The sequence below is a fragment of the Atractosteus spatula genome, chromosome 14 (genome assembly GCF_055471065.1).
Source record: "Atractosteus spatula isolate fAtrSpa1 chromosome 14, fAtrSpa1.hap1, whole genome shotgun sequence".
Lineage (NCBI taxonomy): Eukaryota > Metazoa > Chordata > Actinopteri > Semionotiformes > Lepisosteidae > Atractosteus > Atractosteus spatula.
The window spans coordinates 28,918,730-28,937,312 of record NC_142719.1 but is presented as its reverse complement, the minus strand read 5'-3'; the positions used below and the strand labels follow the sequence as shown (position 1 = coordinate 28,937,312).

The 18,583-nt window shown below is 38.7% G+C and overlaps 1 protein-coding gene across 1 annotated transcript in view; it reads left to right on the top strand.

The window, feature by feature from the left end:
• Window positions 1–13,849, top strand: part of nsg2 (neuronal vesicle trafficking associated 2) — a 31,379-nt gene extending 17,530 nt beyond the window's left edge. The window contains exons 4-5 of the mRNA XM_088931831.1: window positions 11,731–11,841; window positions 12,559–13,849. Coding sequence (XP_088787957.1) covers window positions 11,731–11,841; window positions 12,559–12,750 — 303 coding nt within the window. The 3' untranslated portion in view covers window positions 12,751–13,849. The remainder of the gene's footprint in view (window positions 1–11,730; window positions 11,842–12,558) is intronic.
• Window positions 13,850–18,583: the final 4,734 nt, after the last annotated feature.

The following is an 18,583-nucleotide window of genomic DNA, read 5'->3' as shown; positions in this document are numbered from 1 at the left end:
TCCTCCCTTTTTAAACAAAACAAAACTTAGATTAGTGTGTCTAAGTGAATCTGAAGAGATTGTACTGTATATGAGAATGTCCTATTGGGGTATAATTCCATGGTTATTCATTTTTTTATTCTTTCCACTTTGTAACTAAACTGTTCCATTCGACAATGTGTTAAAGAAATACTTGGACGCAGACACACAGCAATAGACAAGTCAGGCCAGTGAGAGAGCTTACAGGCTTTACTCTTAATTGTTACTCTTAAGTGTTACAACTAATTGTTATTCTTGATTGAGTGGCAACAAAAACAGCCAGCAAGGAGACCTGTATTTAGGCAGCTGTTATTTTTGATATTTTTTAAACCTTATTCTTATTTTAAAAGGAAAATAAATTATTATTTTCAGCAGAGATCAATTTAGTTTTATATATTTAAGAAGGCTAGATGTTTTTCTATGTTGGTTGAATGCACCTAAAGAACTTAAAGGGCAGGTAGAATGTGTAGGTGTATCCCCTTCTCATTGGAATGTTAGATTCAGTTGGGTTTATTTAATATAACTTTTTCCTTTTTTATTTCACCTGTAAATAGTTGTGGTATTCCTACATCATTTTTCTTTGCTTTTGTTCCTCATGCTAGAAATCCTCAGTTTGGGTAGCAAGGCTCAGGGGACCTTTACATGTAAAACTTGAAAATAAAAGACAGAAATGAAAGTCCTTAAGCTTTTCTGGCTTTATGTTTTTGATGTACAGAACAATACAGCAAACCAAACAATTTTTCTCTCTCCTCCTCAACTACACAGACAACCACCACCTATAACCAATCTCCCAACACTACTCACTTGACACACACACACACACACTTACTGTATATACACAAACCCATGTAAAAACATCCACCCATTCCAAACCATTACTCAATTGTCCAATCAATGACTTTAACACAGCGGGTGAAACTATTTCTACACGTCTTTGATGGCCTCTTTGGCGGCCTCTAGTGGTAGGTTCTGGTTACTATACTGCTTTATGAGACCCGTTGCTACAGTATACTTGCTACCTATTCTTTTTCTGCAGTAAATTATCACAATTTTATTTTGAAGTTCCTTATTTCTTTTTGAGGGCCTTAGGCCCTTAAACCCTGGGGTTCAAGCAGGGGGTTTGGTACTAAATTTAGAGAAACAAAGAATGTTTTCAATATTTAAACTCCAAAATATTATATTAATGACTGGTGTCCTGTCCAGGGTGCATCCCACTTTACAGCTGTTGTCTGCCTGGATAGGCCCTGGCTTCCCCATGACTCTGAATTGGATAAAGTGGTTTGAAAATAGATGTATGGAGTATTGTAATAGTTTCTTGTCTAAGTAGGTGTAATCTGACACACATGTCCACACAAAAAAAAACACTTTCTCCAATTCAGAGTCATGGGTAAGCCAGGGCCTATCCAGGCAGACAACAGCTGTAAACTGGGATGCACCCTGGACAGGACACCAGTCATTACTATAATATTTTGGAGTTTAAATATTGAAAACATTCTTTGTTTCTTTAAATTTAGTACCAAACCCCCTGGGCAGAGCGGTGGCTCTGTGGCTAAGGATCTGTGCCTGTAACTGGAAGATTGCCGCAGCCAGCAGAGGAATCCTACTCCGTTGGGCCCCTGAGCAAGGCCCTTAACCCCAACTGCTCCAGGGGCACTGTACAATGGCTGACCCTGCACTCTGACCCCAAGCTTCTCTCTCCCTGTCTGTGTGTCTGTGTCTCATGGAGAGCAAACTGGGGTATGTGAAAAGATGAATTCCTAATGCAAGAAATTGTATAGGGCTAATAAAGCAACATTATTATTATTATTATTATTATTATTATTATTATTACACAAAAAAAGATAAAAAGTGATAACTTTGGACACCTTCAACCTAAAACTGCTGAAATGTTATTTTTTCAATTTAATTTACGCCTCCATAAAAAAGCAACTGAATTTTCAAAAGGTGGTAACAATGCGAGAACACCTACTCATTTATGCCTTAGCAAATCAAACATCTGTATTGAATTATACACATGCTAAAAGTTTCATTTAACAAAGAAAAACCTGCGAGTCTTGACAGATATTCTGAATTTTGAACTTAATTTTTAACTTTGCATCCTGTAATCATAAGTAAGCGCCTCTCCAACACTGGAAAATCAGGCCCTTAGACAAAAGCACAGCAGAAATGGTAAATTTACTACACATCCTGAGAACTGCACCTGTTGAAATTAGTCTGAAACACAAAAGTAAACAAAGTCCAGGCGGCTTTCAGATTTATAATGGAGGTGTTTTGTCTGTTTATGGGAAACAAAACACAACTCCATGCTTGGCTTTAAACCTCCATACTGTACACTTGCGTTCACTACAAGTTGCCTGCATTCCTTGCTCCTCGGCTGCCCTCCATGTTCCCTATCGCTGCCATGAGATTTGCTTAATTGTTAGAAAGTAAGGGGAAAAAAAGCCTCTGGCTTCTGCCCAACAAGGAAAAACAATCAAGATCTGCCAACGATCTGAAGATGAACGCTGTGGGAGTAATGCAGTCTGCAGGAGGGAGAAGCTTGCAAAACAAAGGAAGGTGGTTTTCATCCGAGTTTTTTTTTTGAGGGGGGTGTATCCCTAGTGGGTTAGTGTTGCCATACAAGGGAGAATGCCTAGAGGTGATTTTAGATTGGCTAGACCTTTCTAAAGTCAGATTTCCAAACATCTGTTATCAGTGCTGGAAAACAAAAGAATAATAATGATACCAACTTTCAGGGCTGGTGCTGTTTATTTTTCGCTCTGTACCAAGGTGACATGCAAACAACAAGAACCATCCCAACATTCTTAAAATCATAAGAACAATTAAAAATGGTGAGGGGGACTTATCTAGCTATTAGTTATTAACTAGTTAGCTATTAGCTAGTTGTTCCAAACATTGTATTTATCCTTTTCTAGAAAGAAGTCAAGCTAAGGACTTCAACAAAATGGCAGCTTGTTCCACAATCTCACCACCCTTGAGATTTACAGCCATGTCCATCACATGATTGTGACCTTAGGGTCAATGTTTATTGAAGATGTAGGAGTGACAGGTGCAGTTTTGTCTGTCTTTAATTGCTCTAAATGGAATTGCTTTACCACATTGTGATTCTGTCATGTTTTTTGCTGGTGTTCTGTACCTCTTACATCGTTGGACTAATTATACGACATAAATTGGACAAATTATTTGTTTTATTTAGGTCTCAGTAGGTAACTGACAAGAACCTGAAAAACCTGCAGGACTGAATTTATCCATCCTTAATATACAAAAGTGTATGTTTCTGATACAAAGAATGCATCTCAGGGTTATGCTGTTATTAAGAACAAGAAAGTCACTATGAAGTATGTGAATGCTCAGGTAATTTCTTTACTAGTGCAAGTTTGTTGCTTTTAATAAAACTCACCATACCCATGAAAACTATTCCTTGGAAGATATACTGTATATTGCTTGGTTTTCACTGAAATCATTCCACCTCATTTTGTAGATCTGACACAGTATGAAGGGTCTGAATACATTCACAAGGAGCTGTATATTATGTTGATGAGCCCTAGGAAGGGCTGCTCCATTAGATTTTATTTAATAGAAGCAAAATTAAATTCAGTTTTGAAATAGCCAAGAGCTAATTATTCACATTTCCATAATCATCCACACATCACACATCCAGTGTGAACCTCCTTGTGCAAAACCTCATTTTGAAGCTTATCAGTCTTTAGTATGATGTTCAGAATCCAAGTTGTAGACCTAGTTCAGTGTTTATGATGAATAAAATAAAGAAGATTTGATAGGATAATGAAATATTAATAGTTTTCTTTAGCTCTCAGCTTAAAATATAATCTTTTCTAAATATGATTGACACCAACATTCTAAACTAAATAAATTTAATAATTTCCATGCTTATGCATGTTAGTGTATCATCACTTGATGCAGCTTGGCACCATTTACATTTTGAATTCTAAAAAAAAAAAGTGGAAAACTGAATAATATTCAAAATACAGTATGTAAGAAGTCAGAAATAATTCATTTTTAAAATTCTTCAACTTCCAAGAGAAAGTTTCCTATTTCCACTGCAAAAATAACATTACAGCAAAAAGGACAATAAAATATAAGTACAGTATATTGTGTGGTGCCATGGGGTAGTTGACGCCACATTGGGCATGGTCAGGCTCTCATTCTCCCCTGTCACACCCCTTTATAAGCTCTTTTGGGTTCCTTTTCTTTATCTTACACACACTCTCCTCCAAGAGTGGTGATCACATTAACCCACTCACCGGGGGTAACAGGATACATAACTCCATATTCCATTACTCTCAAGTACTCTCAAGTTCATCCTGTTGTCCTCACTGCTAGGAACAATCTCCTGTGCTCAAACACCAACACAGAGCCTCCTGCTCCTACTCCATCAGGCCAGTCTTTCACACACAACCAGTGCCTCAGACTCCCAGGTCCACCTCCAGCCCTGACGTCCTCTTCCGACGCCACCAGGTTGGGTTACACAAATGCACTACCTACATCACCGAGTCTCTTCTGCACTACACACCATGCCGAGACCCAACACACTGTCCCTCTCTAACACACACACAACCTTTCTGGCGCCACACTCTCACACACCTTTAGGTTGTAAACTCACAGCTGCTAGCACACCTCAGTGTGCCCAGCCACCACTGCATCTCCCAGAGGGTGTGGCTACTTTAGATAGACCCCACTCACTTCCCCAATACCATGTATTGCCAGGGGAAGGGTCCCTCTACCACACAACCCATTCTGGTCCACTCACACTCACACTCACACTCACACTCACACTCACACTCACACACAGCGGACACGACAGCCCTGCTCTCACACCCTAGTACGAATCTGTCCCTTTAAGTCTTTCGACGATCTCATAAAGCACCATTTCTTCTGTCAGTCTCCTCCCAGACTGACGTTCTCACACTTTCCTCGCAGGCTATTCTTCTCACAATCCCCTCCGGAACTGTCGTTCTTCTCCACCCCTTCACGGGGTTTCTACAGCGGCTAATCAAGTCTTTGCTCACTCATGCACTGCGACACGCTCTTCCAACATCGCCCCGACTAGTAGCGTCTCACACCCGCTACTGTCATGCTTCAACCGGCTCTCTCATAGCAGAGACTCCGCATTTGTCCTCTCTCTCACCACTACAGCGACCGCAAGACCGAGGTCCAGCTGAATCCCCCTCCGGATTCAGGCTAGTTTTAAACCACTTCTAAACCTGCAGTTCATTCATTTATTCACGTCAGGTGTGGTTTCCACGGCAACGCGTCTCCCTTAATCCGGGGCTCCGCCCCCCACACCAGACACTCCCTGCATTGTACCAGATTTGTTTATCTGAAGTGGCTCAGAATTCAGCAGTTGAGTCTGAGGCAGCAGATCTTTGCTACAGGCAGCCCCAAATGAAAAATTGGTTCTATGAAGTGTGCAGATTAATTGCAATAGATATAAACACACTTTTGTCACAGCAGAGATGATGAGGGAAAAAAATAACATTCAGCAATAGTCATTTGTGCTAGCAATACTCAAAGTTGGAGGTTTAACAAGGTACAGTAAGTAGCTTAACTTGCCATTTGAAATGATTAATTACACAACCATCTATTAGAAGGTATGGTTGACATTTTATTAAAATATTTTTACTGGCTCTCACTTTTGGAAGACATGAGAAACTCAAAAAGCTTTACAGCTCCTCTTGGAAATGTAAATATTATGTAAAGCCTGGACTCTTTTTTGTGTGTGTGTTTGTATTTGTTTCTGGTCTGTGAGCAACCGATGTGTTTACAGACAAAGCCAGTTTACCTTTAGGGGTGCCATTTTCTATTGCGTGGCATATTGAAATGACATCTAATGTTCAGCGGCCTTTTTGTGGCAAGTGAGTTGATAAAGAAAAGTGACTGTGCTCAGTTCGGATACAGTTGCAATGAAAAGCATGTCGCTTTTACAGCTTGTGAAAGCTGACATGAGATCTATTTTAAGAAATCAGTCTATTGTACTGAAAAGCATGTTTTTTTTCAGTAGTTACAGTGGTTAAGTCTGTAACTATATGTAATAGATCTCTGTATGCACACTCTATGAACTGTACCATTTCAGTTTGCCTTGTTTTAAAGTAAATTATTAAGATCCACTTTTCTGTTCTTTTGTCTAACAGGACAGTGGCTTCAATATGTAATACTGAGGTCTACAAACACTCATTGTATAAATATAAATCACAAATGCATGTTGCCCAATTTGTAGCAGACTTGCACTGTATTGGAATTTCTAATACTACACAACTTACCAATCAGTATTGCGTCCCTCTAAACTCCAGATTCAGACCAGAATTCTCCTCTTTAAGCCATTTTGCTTGTAGAATTATAAATGACAGTGCTTTCCTGCAGAGGCAGCTTAAGGTATTACAAATATGCTGTAGTCTTGTTAGCTGTACATCATGAATATGAATTGTGCTCCTTTTCTGATATAGTGCCACAAAGCAGAGGCTTGGCAGCTGCTTGGTTTCCAAATACCAAAATAGAAACAAAATAAAAACAATGGCAAAACATTCTAGTAATACAGTACATATCAAAGACAATGCCCTGCGATAGACTGGCTTCCTGTCCAGTGTGTACAGTACTCTGCCTTGTGCCTTTGCTTGTTGAGATCCTCCACGACCCATGGATTGGATGAAGCTCTTAGAAAATGGAATGGATATCAAAGATAAATCTATGGAAATATATACATAAAAGTATTGTACTTAATAATGCAAAATTGTATTTACATCAAAAGAAAAATACCACCCTTAACAAAAGACAAAGGTATTTCATTCAAATTAAATTTTGCCTAACTGCAAAACATATTTTAAATCTTTAAAAAAAACGTTTTCCAGTTTTGAACCAAAGAACGGTTGAATCAGTGTGGCGGCCTGGCAGTGAGCAACGCCACCGGCTACTGTAGCTCGTGGGTTAATTCCAAACCTTCGGTGAGGGGTTTTGTATGTTATTCCTGTGCCTATAAGGGTTTTCTCCATGTGCATCGATTTTCAGATGCCTAAAATTGACCATGTGTCTACATCCTGCAATTTGCTGACATTCTGTGTAGAAGAATGGGTGTAGAAAAGAATGTTAAATTATTTGGACACTATTTTGTTATATTTTCCCTATGCATTTAAAAGTGCATGTAATTTATAAAGTGCAGCGCTGAGGAGAGGACTGACTTGCTGTCATATAGAAGAATGGAACCTCACTCATATTACTTATAATACTTCTCCTTCGGCACACCTTTGAGGCTGTGCAATTCACACTTGTTAAAGTGCATTAGAGTGATATAGATGAGACATATTGCACTCTGGAGCTTTCAGAGCAATTACAGCAGGGATCTTTCACTATGGTGTTAGCTCATCTTTCACACATTACCTGGTGAGAGGTGTTGATCTCCATTAAAAAGACAAATGGCTTACTTTTTGGCTGTACACTTCGTAAACACCTCAGCCTGTACCTTTGAGAGAAAGAGAAAAACAACAGCAGCAATATGGGGATAATCTAATTCCCCTGCACATTAGCCAAGCTGGGCCTTCCTCACCAGTCACCATTAAGGTTTTTTGTCCTTTTTATGACAAAATAAGAAAAATAAAACCCAAAAAATAGGAGGATTAAATTAAAAAAATTAAATTGACCTTCACTCACCGAATTTACAAAAAATCTTCAAGAAGTACAGTGGCGCAGTGGTTAGCATTGCTGTCTTGCAGCAATGAGGACCTGGGATCATTTCCAGACCTGAGGTGCTCTTTGTGTGTAGGTTTTATGTGTTCTCCCCATGTTCACACAGGATTCCTCCGGGTGCTCCGGTTTCCTCCCACAGTCCGAAGGCAAACTGGCTTTTGGGAAAACTGTCCCTAGGTGTGAGCATGTGCATGTGTCTATCTGTCTGTCCTATTGCTTGCCAGGATGGGCTCCAGCTCCCTTGCGACCCTGAATTGAACGAAACGGTTAGAAAACTATTGCCATACTGGCTATTTCTTGCAAAATACTCATATACAGTATATACTTCCATTTCCAGGTGTTTTTAAACAGAATTTCAGGAGAATGTCAAATGTCTGTTCTTGTCTGCATCAAGTTTCCTATGCATACAAATCTTGCCTGCTGAGCACCCCCTTGCACTTCCTTCTCTGTGCTAGCTCTTGCCAGGGAGAGGCCAGACCTTTCATTGTATGCCAGTCTTGTGTATCCCCCACACTCCCACCCCATTTTCTCCTCATGCTCGTCAGCTTCCAGCCAAACTGGTCTCTGTGCTTCGACCACTGTTCTCCTTCTCCAAGCAGGGTTTGGAGTCACTTTTTTCCAACAACAGGCTCTCCACAGCCTCCATGATGCCAGCTCCAGAAAAACTGTGGCCACTCCTTCCTCCTCTCACCCCCTTCCTGAATTCCCTGTTCTGCTCTCCCCTCTTTCAGCTCCATCTCACCATTGGGTGTCCAACCCACAGCACTGTTGGCCCCAGTCTGCCTCTGGTGCTTTGTTGCTCTCTCTTCCTCAATACTTCATTCCTGTTGTCCCTGAACAAAACAAACCAGCTGCAGAGGTTCACTCTTTCCATAGACACGAGCACACAGCATCAGTCTGTGCTGCGTTTTGACTTGTGGACTCGTTCGCAGCCTGCACCACCCCTGGTGGTCACTACCAACTTACAGAGCGGTTTGGTCACGATGAGTCTCACCTCCCATCCAATAACATTCCAACCAGTCCTTACACCCAGCTTTCACCCCCACCTGGAATCATTCCTCATTCATTCAGTCTCAGCAAATACCGGACGTCAGGGATCTTTGCTTTAGTTTCTGCTTTTTCAGCGGTTCTGCCTGTGCCCCATACTCCAGCCTGTGCCTGTGCCCCATACCATGCCCAGGTCCTTATATTTAGGATTTAAAACTGGATTTCTCTATTACTTCTACTGTACGAGGCTTTTACTCTTATAACTCTCTTTGCTCTTCTCAGTCAGTTATTTCATATTTAAATATTCTGGCTTCACTGTGCTATTTCCAAATAATTCCAGTTTTAGAGAGCCTTATCAGAATATGTAGCAAAGAGTCTGCTTAAAGAGTGGCTGGTAAAAGCTGGGTTATAGGTTATACAGAAAAAAGACAATTCTGCAACCAACTTTTGTGAGAAAAACGTGCTATGAAGCTCAAAATCCGCAGATAAAGAGCTTTAAATCTCAATCAGAGTATGCAGTTCTTTTAAATTAACATTTTATTCAGTGCTGAAGAGTACTGTATGTAGGTATTAATTTTCTAAAAAAAATTGAACTAAAATCTGGTCTTGGAGGAAAGATTAGTAATCTGTCCTTTGATCTTTGAAATTATTCTGAAGAAAACTCTGTGCAATCCTCTGGGGAAGATTGTTACTAATGTGGCAGTTCATATCTTCAAGCTCTAAATTAATATTAAGAGTTTTACTTAATGTAAAAAGAGGGGATTTCTATTCTTCTTTTTATTTTTTATGCTTCAGTTTTGGATTAGCAGAATGTCTTGTTGCAGTTGAAACTGCTATATTTCCTAAAGGGGGTCAGGTAGGTGTTACAAAATTTAAATACATTAGTATCATTAAAGAGGATTTCTTTGGAAAACTTATTCTGCTGAACTTGTTGTCTTAGGCCAAGATCTACACTGTTAATAAAATAAGTACTTCATATGCTGTTGTATTTGTGGTTCCAGAAAATATGTAGAATTCTTTGAGTTCCTGTTCAAAAACTGCACTTTTGTGTCCTAAAATGCAGTGGCAGCCAAAAACGGAGACATGTTCTCAGAGATAAACGCAAAACATAATTTCTAAAGCCTTTAAGATGCCCTTGTGCTTTAGACATCATGAAAGACCATCTGTACCTCCAGAAGTTTTTGTTTCATTCGCATATAAAGAAAGGCAAGCTAAGAGTTTTTTTTGTTATAATCAAAAAGATGAGAGAAAAAAAACACTTCTGAGCCTTGGTCCTCATATGTTAAATCTTCAGTCATTTTAAAAAGAAGAAACAGTAGCTACTGTCTGATTTTACAACAGGAAAAGAAAAAAAACAAGAAGAAGAAGCTGTATTATCCTCTCAAGGTCACCGGGACCTGTTCCCAGATAATTTCTTCTGTGGCCTAAACAGAAAAAAAAAACACATTAATGATGTAAAAAAAATGTTGCAAGAGACTGGAGCAAGATTTCTAATGGTGTTAAAATAACATGTATTTGCCTTTGAGAAGCTTCTCTATGGGCTTTTAAAGCAATTACTAGCCTATGTCTTGCCCTTGGAGGTCTTGGCAATGAAAGAGCTTTATCGATTGATAGAGAGTAAAAATAGGGCGAAGTATTCATTTTATCCTGAAAAACATTTAACTGTTTGGTTTTTGTGTGATGCAACAACTGTTCTTTTTCTTTGTTCTCTTTTTTATTTTATTTTAATTCTAAAAATCTCAAAGCAGAAATAATGTTCCTCAGAAAATCATCCCTCAGTGAGAAGAGTATAATCTGGGTGTAGTGTGGCACTGTGCCTCGAATTTAGATTTACATTTTAGCTAAAGATCATGCACAAGGAACAGTGGGAATGAGAAACGAAAGGGCGTCACCTGATATCCCATTTATACAGCCTGTGTCAAGGTCCGCTTTGCACTGAGCTGTCCGAAATCAACCCTCGCTCAGCTCACACAAGATAGGAAAGCTAAAAAGCAACACCCCAGCGGCCGTGTCATGCCAGCTGCTGTGAAACAGGATAAGACAGCAAATGAGTCTGGCTCTGCCAGTTAATACCTAAAAATGCTGACATGTTCACTTACTTTAAGTACAACATTCAAACAAGAGTTTTGTATTGGATTATATTCACTTCTGACATTGTGAATAGGAAGGGCATAGTTCTTATTCTTATAGTAATTGCATGCAGCTCGTTCTGAGGGCACGTGATGACTTTCTGGTCTTCAAGAAATAGATTTGGCTCCCCTGGCTTATATAGATTAAACACTTTAGAGTGATCACCAAATAAATGATTGCTTGTATCGCAATTGCCTTTCTTGTCTCAACACATTAGGAAAGAGGCCACAGTGGTGTTGCCATGCTTACAGTAACTCTCTAGTGCAATTTAAAAATCTTTCAGCTCTGTTCCCCAGGGAGGCACTTTACCAAGGAGCAGCTGGAAGGAATCGTTTCCACCTGTAATATTTAGTCACTGTGTAGCCCAAAACACAATGAGAGAAATGGATATTAATCCTGTTCAAAATATTTAATGCAGTGTCCTTCTGGAGAAAATACCTAGAAAATTGTAATTAGTACAGTGAAATCCAAATAAAGAGACCCTTTGAAAGTCAAAGCATTTCATATTTAAACAAGGGCTGGGACACAGAAATGGTATACAGTATAATTGTTTGTTTTAATAGACTGTACTAGAAAAATTACTGTTTCCATCCTGCTCTGCATTTTAAAACACTGGGAATTATTTATAAATATGTTTGTCAAATCCAGTGTTTTTCTCTGTGTGAAAGAACTGAGCTCAAATGGAGAGAGCAGAGAAGACAGCTTTGCCATCGTGTACTTGCTTGTTAAAATAAAAAGACAACCTGGTATAGGAGCTGCTCTGCAAGAACAAGGTAACTGTAAAAGGACAATGAAGCAGTTAAGATATTAGTAGAAAATACAAGTTCTAAAACTTGGAACTCAGTTTCCCCTCGGGTTTATGATTGCTGAATGACTGTTTCTCTCTTTCATTCACAGGTCACTATTCTTATTTTCTTGGCCCTTGCATTCCTTGCCTGTATAGTGTTCTTGGTGGTATACAAGGCCTTCACCTATGACCACAGCTGCCCAGATGGATTTGTGTACAAGGTAGGTGAGCAGCCATGTTTTCCAAAGCTGGGCCGCAGAAGGGTACCAACACAGTTCAAGTTAAAGACTATTGTTGGAAGAAAACCTAAAATCTTGGTAGAGCATACAATGTCAAAATGGATAGTTAGAAACATTTAGATTGTTAAATGGTGGCAACAAATCACAAAATGAGGTGTCATCAAAGGAAAGACTTGTAGGAAACAAGGTTTTACTTTGAATGATACCCCCCATACTTCTGTTTCTGTATAAAAATCATACTAATTGTAGTATGCTGGTTACACAAACAATGAATTGGTTAGATCCAAACACATTCATTACTACCATCAAAATGGTGGTAATTTGGTACCACCAAAATTACTACCACCAGGGGTATTATGACTGAACTCCTGTAAACCAGAATCCCCCTAAAACAGTAATGAATGTGATAGAGAGATGAAATATGTATAGAGACTCCCCTAGCTGAGTGGTTGGCAGCCGGGCTTTGAGGACATGTTGCCCCAAACTCCCATCACTATTGTGAGGAATGAGCCAGGGAGCTGCTGCAAGAGTGTAGATGGGGAGAGGGCAGGATGCAAGAAAGATATGTGAAGAGAAGACCCGAGTGTTAGACTTATAGACCTAGTTGATATGTGTAAGATTAGGATCTAACCTTCCTTCCAAACTTCTGTTAGAAACTCCTGCACCACAGTATTATTTTTCTTAATTTTTGCCTCTCAGCACAAGCGCTGTATGCCTGCCTCCTTCGAAGCGTATTACTCAGCCCAGGACTCCAGCTCACGGGGGCGTTTCTACACTGTCATCAGCCACTACAGCATGGCCAAGCAGACCACCTCTCGCTCCGTCTCGCCTTGGCTCCCCGCAGGAACTGTGGACCATGATGCCAAGCCTCCCAACACCGAGGGCCACTGAGTCAACCCGAAAGATACTCTTTTTAAAAAAATCCCGCTTCTTATTTCATATCCACAGCGCTCTAGCGGCAAAAAGAAGTGAGATGATCTCGTAGATCGTCTGACACATGTTTTCAGTTTCCTTGTTATTGCTGTTTTGTATTTGAGATGATCAAAAGCATTTGTACAAAGGCATGATCAATGTAGGTGAAATTCATGTTCTAAAACCATTTTTTGGATACAATTTAGACTGAGTCTGCAAGTGCTGACTTACTCATGATTTGACGGTTTTACTGTACATGCTTTAAAGGAATGCACTAATGATAAAAAAAGATATTTGGATTCAGGAAAAAAATGCTCATTATATTGGTGCAGTTTGTGTCAATTCGCTGTGCATAAATGTCCTGCTGAAAAGCTGTCTGTAATTTAAAAGCAAGACTGGTTCAGAATCATTTACTATCATTTTTTACAAATATGCAAGAAAATTAAGATGTTATACACTACATAAAATTACTACACTCTGAAATATACCTTGGTATAGTAAGTCAGGTAATGATCAGTTGAAAAAAGAAGCACTTGATTTCTTGTACTTTATACAATAATGAAAGGATGAAATTCTCATTTTCAACTGATTTAAAGCCAACTTGTATACATTCCATAAAGCTACCGTTGAAGTTTATCTTAAAATATTATCTATTTCTGGAGGAATTTGTGTGACTAGAGCTGCCAGATCCATTCACAAAATAAGTAATTTTTTATGTTGCCATTTTGAGACCTGCTGAAGTTCATATGGATACTTGAAAAATCTAAAAAAATAAGATGGCAATATGGATTTCAGTGGACATCTTGTTCCCCAGGCTTTGCCAAAGCACTGTATATGTGATGTGTAGATACACTTTTTCATTAGTCTCCATTGCAGCCAAACTCTTTGTTGTTGTTTTTTTTAAAAAGAAATATAATGAAAAGCCTTCAGAATGTCTTTTTTTCATCAGTTGTAAAAACAACATACTTTTTACATCTTTGTGGTGTATTTTGTCAATAGTTAGCAAAACCTAGAGTATTTTTGAGTGTGCTTCGATTAGTTTTTGGACAAAACTAAAATAAAGCAAGTTGTGTCTGACTTTTGTTTTCTAAGCTTGTTTTAATATGGGTTTAAAAGGTTTACTGACATTTTCACACAAAGAAAGGCAAAAAAATGTGTGATTCTATTCACTGCAATAACATCATAATTTCCTGTTTTTATTGAATAATATGGTTCCTGTTTTTATAGACGAAACACTATCCAGAAGTCAAATGTTTTTTACACAAACATGAACAAATCAGTTTGAAGCATGCTGACATTGCCCTTTTCACAGAATGAACAATGTATGTTTCTTAATTAAAACTCTACTGATCTGTCTTGCATTATATTCTGTTCCATTTCACAAGTTTGATTGTATCTATTTCATGTGATTAATCATGCTCAAAAAAGAGCTCATATATTATTATGCTTTAGTCTAATCAGAGGCAGCAACATTATGTCAGTGAAGGCACGACTCAACAAATTTGACATGCTGTGTCAGGCAGTGTGCATATGGGTTTGCAATTTGAAAATGAGCAAATATGACAAAAGCCCTTAGGTGAAGGAGAATTATATCTCTATAATGTGTCAGGGTCATTTTCTGTTTCCTTCATAGTGGAAATGCTCTTAAATTAATTATCAGAATAAAACATGCAAAAATGATTATTTTTAATAGGAAAACTATTGCCTTCTCCAGACAGCTGAGAGGTAATGAGAATGTATGGGCTTTTGTCTCTGTGCTAAGAGTCATTGTTAGTTATTCCATTATTTTCCTAGTTATAAGAAAAAAAACATTTTTTTCCCTCCAAGTCCAGTATCTTTTCAGGAACCTGACATTTTAATTCAAAATTAGCAAGGCATGGTCCTATAGGCACTGTTAATTGACTCAATTGCTTTTTTGCCAGGGCAAGTTATTCTTGAACCTGGTGAGCATGAGAGTTTATTAAGACTAAAAAAAAAATGTAATCATCACATCAGCTTGCACTGTGAATTACAGGTGTACAGACAGTACAGTAAAACAAACACAAGTACAGTGAAAGTAAGTACATGGCTAATACCTTTAAACCCTCTACAAAAAAAGGAAGATCTTTGTCTCCTGCATTTTAAATAAGAATGAATTGTTTAATGTGGTTATTTTGGTCCAAGAATTTTCCCTTTTGTCATGAGATTTATTTTATGAGTTTCTTCAGTGATATGTGGTGACACCCTTACTGCAGCGAGCACTGCTCACACTGATGCATGTCTGCAAATGGCTAGTGCAATAATTCTGCTGCTGCCCTTTCTCTTCCTTATGACACTGTCTTCTCTGCATGTCAGCTTACATAATGCATTGCAAGATCTGAGACTCCAGTACCGATATTTCAGCTTCAGAGAATCTCTTCTCCAGGGCTGATTTTGTTCTAGTGCAGCGTAGCACGTGTCTGGAATAAAACATTTAGTCTGCAGTATTACATACACCCATCTTGAGAGGGCAGGCCTCAGTCATTCTCCCAGGGTGCTATGGTGATGCTCTGACACTGTGCCACACTTGGTTTGCTCCATATCTCAAATCCTTCAGTTCCTCAGTTTGCTCTATATCCCGAATCCTTCAGCTACTTGGCCTTCCATGTCTGGTAAAAACATTTGCTCATAATCATCACCTGAGAATCAAAATCCACTTCCAGGTTCATATGTTTCACTTTCTATGCATTTTAAGCATCTGAATGGTGAGATGGAGTCAGACACGTATGCAAATTCCTGTTTCTCCCCTATGAAGGTCAGGCCAAGTGATTAAAATGGGGAAAACTGTATGACCGTTTTAGAAAGGGGATGTGGTCTTAGGGGAGACTAAACTCATACCATTGCTGCGGTCAGATCACATAGTCCAAGCGGCATAACCACATGCAATCAGAAAAATGTGTTACGAATGTTTATTGAAAAAGCTAGGCATAAAGAATTCTGGCTAACGGGCTTGGCTGAGTGCCCATCACCTGGCCATAGGACAAGGAAATCGTACCCCCCAGAGGCGGAAATTAACCAGGGGCAGCTGCTTAAGTGGAGATGAGCAGTGGAGGAGGAAATCAAACAAAATTAATGTGAGGAAGAGAGGGGCTTACTGTGACTTTTTGTATAGCATTTCGGGAATCAGCGCCATGAATTATTACAAATAAGACCAGTAAAGATATAGTGTAATTTGGTTGCCAACAGCTACACCCCCTTAACGTTTGTTACAAACTCCATTTAATGTGGATCATGGGAGTTTAGACTACACCAGCAGATGCACAATATGCAGTATGTACTGTACTTTGCATTTGTTTTGTCCTGGAAGAGATATGCATTCTCCCTTTCCCCCCATCCTGTTAAGAGAGCTCTAGCATTAGCACAGTCGAGTAAGCAAATCCCCAAATGTATTTCTTTGCAAATATAACCTGCCATCGAATGTGCTGCTGAATAAATTGACTAAATATCATTCTGATATGAAATCCGGGCACAGAAGCAGACAACAGCAAGTGAATTTTAATTGGTTTGAAACACATTCTACTGACTTCACCTTTTTCAGCTGACACTGTAACTTACACAGATTTGAGAGTGATGTGTAAGAGTTAGCTAGACAATACCTTTTCTGTATAATATGAAGTATTTTAAGTGGGGATGCCTCTTTTTTGGTATCCAAGTGTTACAAACCAAACAATTTTATGCAATTAAGCAACTCCAGGATGATTTTTCTTTTGTTGTTTACAGTAAGTGTTCTTTGTCGTATAATTCACATTTGCACACCGGGTGCACAGACACTTGTCTGAATTACAGTTCATACCTTTAAGTATCTCCTCGCGACTTGGCCATCCGCTGCTCCTTCGCCTTTTCTTTGGCACAAGAGTAGTGTTCCACTTCCTAAGCAAATGGCATATGTAGCAGTCGGAGCAAAAGACTTTTGGCTATTACCAACTGGGGATTGAAAGGCTACAGGTTTATCAGTTCTACTAAGGAGATCTGTCTTTTTTTTAGCATGGGGCTTGTTGAATCCCTTCAGGAACATTAGTCAGTTGGAAGTAATTTAAGTATGGCCTACTTTCACAAGACCAGTTATGAGTGTTGCCTTGCTGGACTGGCACTAATCCTTTCTAACGTGCTGAGGAACACATTTTTATTTCAGTGTGTGCAATATTTAAAGAACAAAGAAAGACTGAATTATTTAGGAATGTGTCTGGGTTTCATACAGGAGCTTCAGGCTGAGCTGTTAAAATTGATCTAGGCAGACAGTCTAATGAAAGCCCAACAGCATCACTAAAACCATTTTCTATGTTTCTGTGAGACAGCAGAGCCACAGAATACACTTATGTGTCAGTTTTATGATTTTATAAAAAAAAATCTTTCATGATTTCCAGTTATTTCTAAATTAAATAAAAATAATGCTTTTGCAATAATTTATTTAACAAAAAACACTTTATATATATGCCACACACAACAGACAACAGAACTCAATATCTTTAAAATATAACACACATAGGAGCATATGAAAAACAACATTTTATTCAGTGTTGGTTCCATATGTTTTATTTATGTCAACCAAAGTGCCATTCAGTTATTGGAAGGATTCCATGTGAATAAAACTGGCTTGTCAATTTATGGAAGTTCATCAGTAACATATTTCAGGCGACAAGTATAATCTTGCCTGGGCAAGAGCAAGTTCTTGAAGGCCTTTATTGTTACAACAGAAAAAATGCCAATAACCTTTAATTCACACAAGCAGGAGCTAATGCTTATCTGCTACATTGCAACTGGTAGAGATCTCTACTTTTCACTAGCTTTCTACTGCTGAAAAAACTTAATTGAACAAATTGTTCACTCTTTTCATTGTAGAGTCACTGCAACATATTAAAAAGAAAACCAAGCACAATAAATTTTACAGTCAATGTAAAACGTAACCCACTCCTCATCCACATAAATAAAAACAACACACTAGTAAGCATGCCTTATTATAATTTGCCTTCTGGATCTTTTTCTGCATTTCCATGGAAGTTATATGAAGAAAATCAGCCAGGAGGAAAAACTATAAAACACCTTCCAATGAGAGGATTTAACAAGATGCATCAATAATTCAGCCAGTCCCATAATAATGACTTATAGTTAAAGGGGCAATAAAAGCTTCCAATATAACAAAATCTCACAGCTTCACATGCTTAACTCGGAACAGAAGCATTTGCAATGAGGACTGTTGTAGTTACGGCTCTCACCTAGTTACCAGACAAGTTTGAGTGGAAAAGACTCCAGCAAGGATAATGCTTAACCAAGGATAAGTCAGCAAAATAGGCATGGATCCTTGGTCAGGGGAGTGGGGACTGAGTTCCGGAGGTCAAATTGTAATCTTGTTCTCCTGTTGTATGTATAAATGTTCACTGCCTGTCCACAACGCTGCATGGATCTTTCCAGCTCTCCTCCCTTAACCTTTGCAGCTGCCTCCCTGGTTCATTCTTTGTGAGGTAGGTTATTTTCCATAGCTTGGTTAATGTTAATGCCAGTTAATGCCAAATAATTAGGTATGTTGTCCTATTATATTCATCAGCTTGTTGTAACTTTATTAGAATTTAACCAAACTACTAAAGTTTGGATTTAATGAGTCTTGAGAGTTCACACTATAAAATAAAGATGAAAAAACGCTGCTTTTCTCAGTACTTAGCATGAAGAATCGTGTTATTCTTTTCCTTGTATCCTTAACTCAACCTTTTTCTAACAGTTACAGTAAATTGCAAGAGAAGACCTAGAACTTTAGTATCTTTAAAATTGATTTAAGGACATTCAGCATATGGGAAATGGA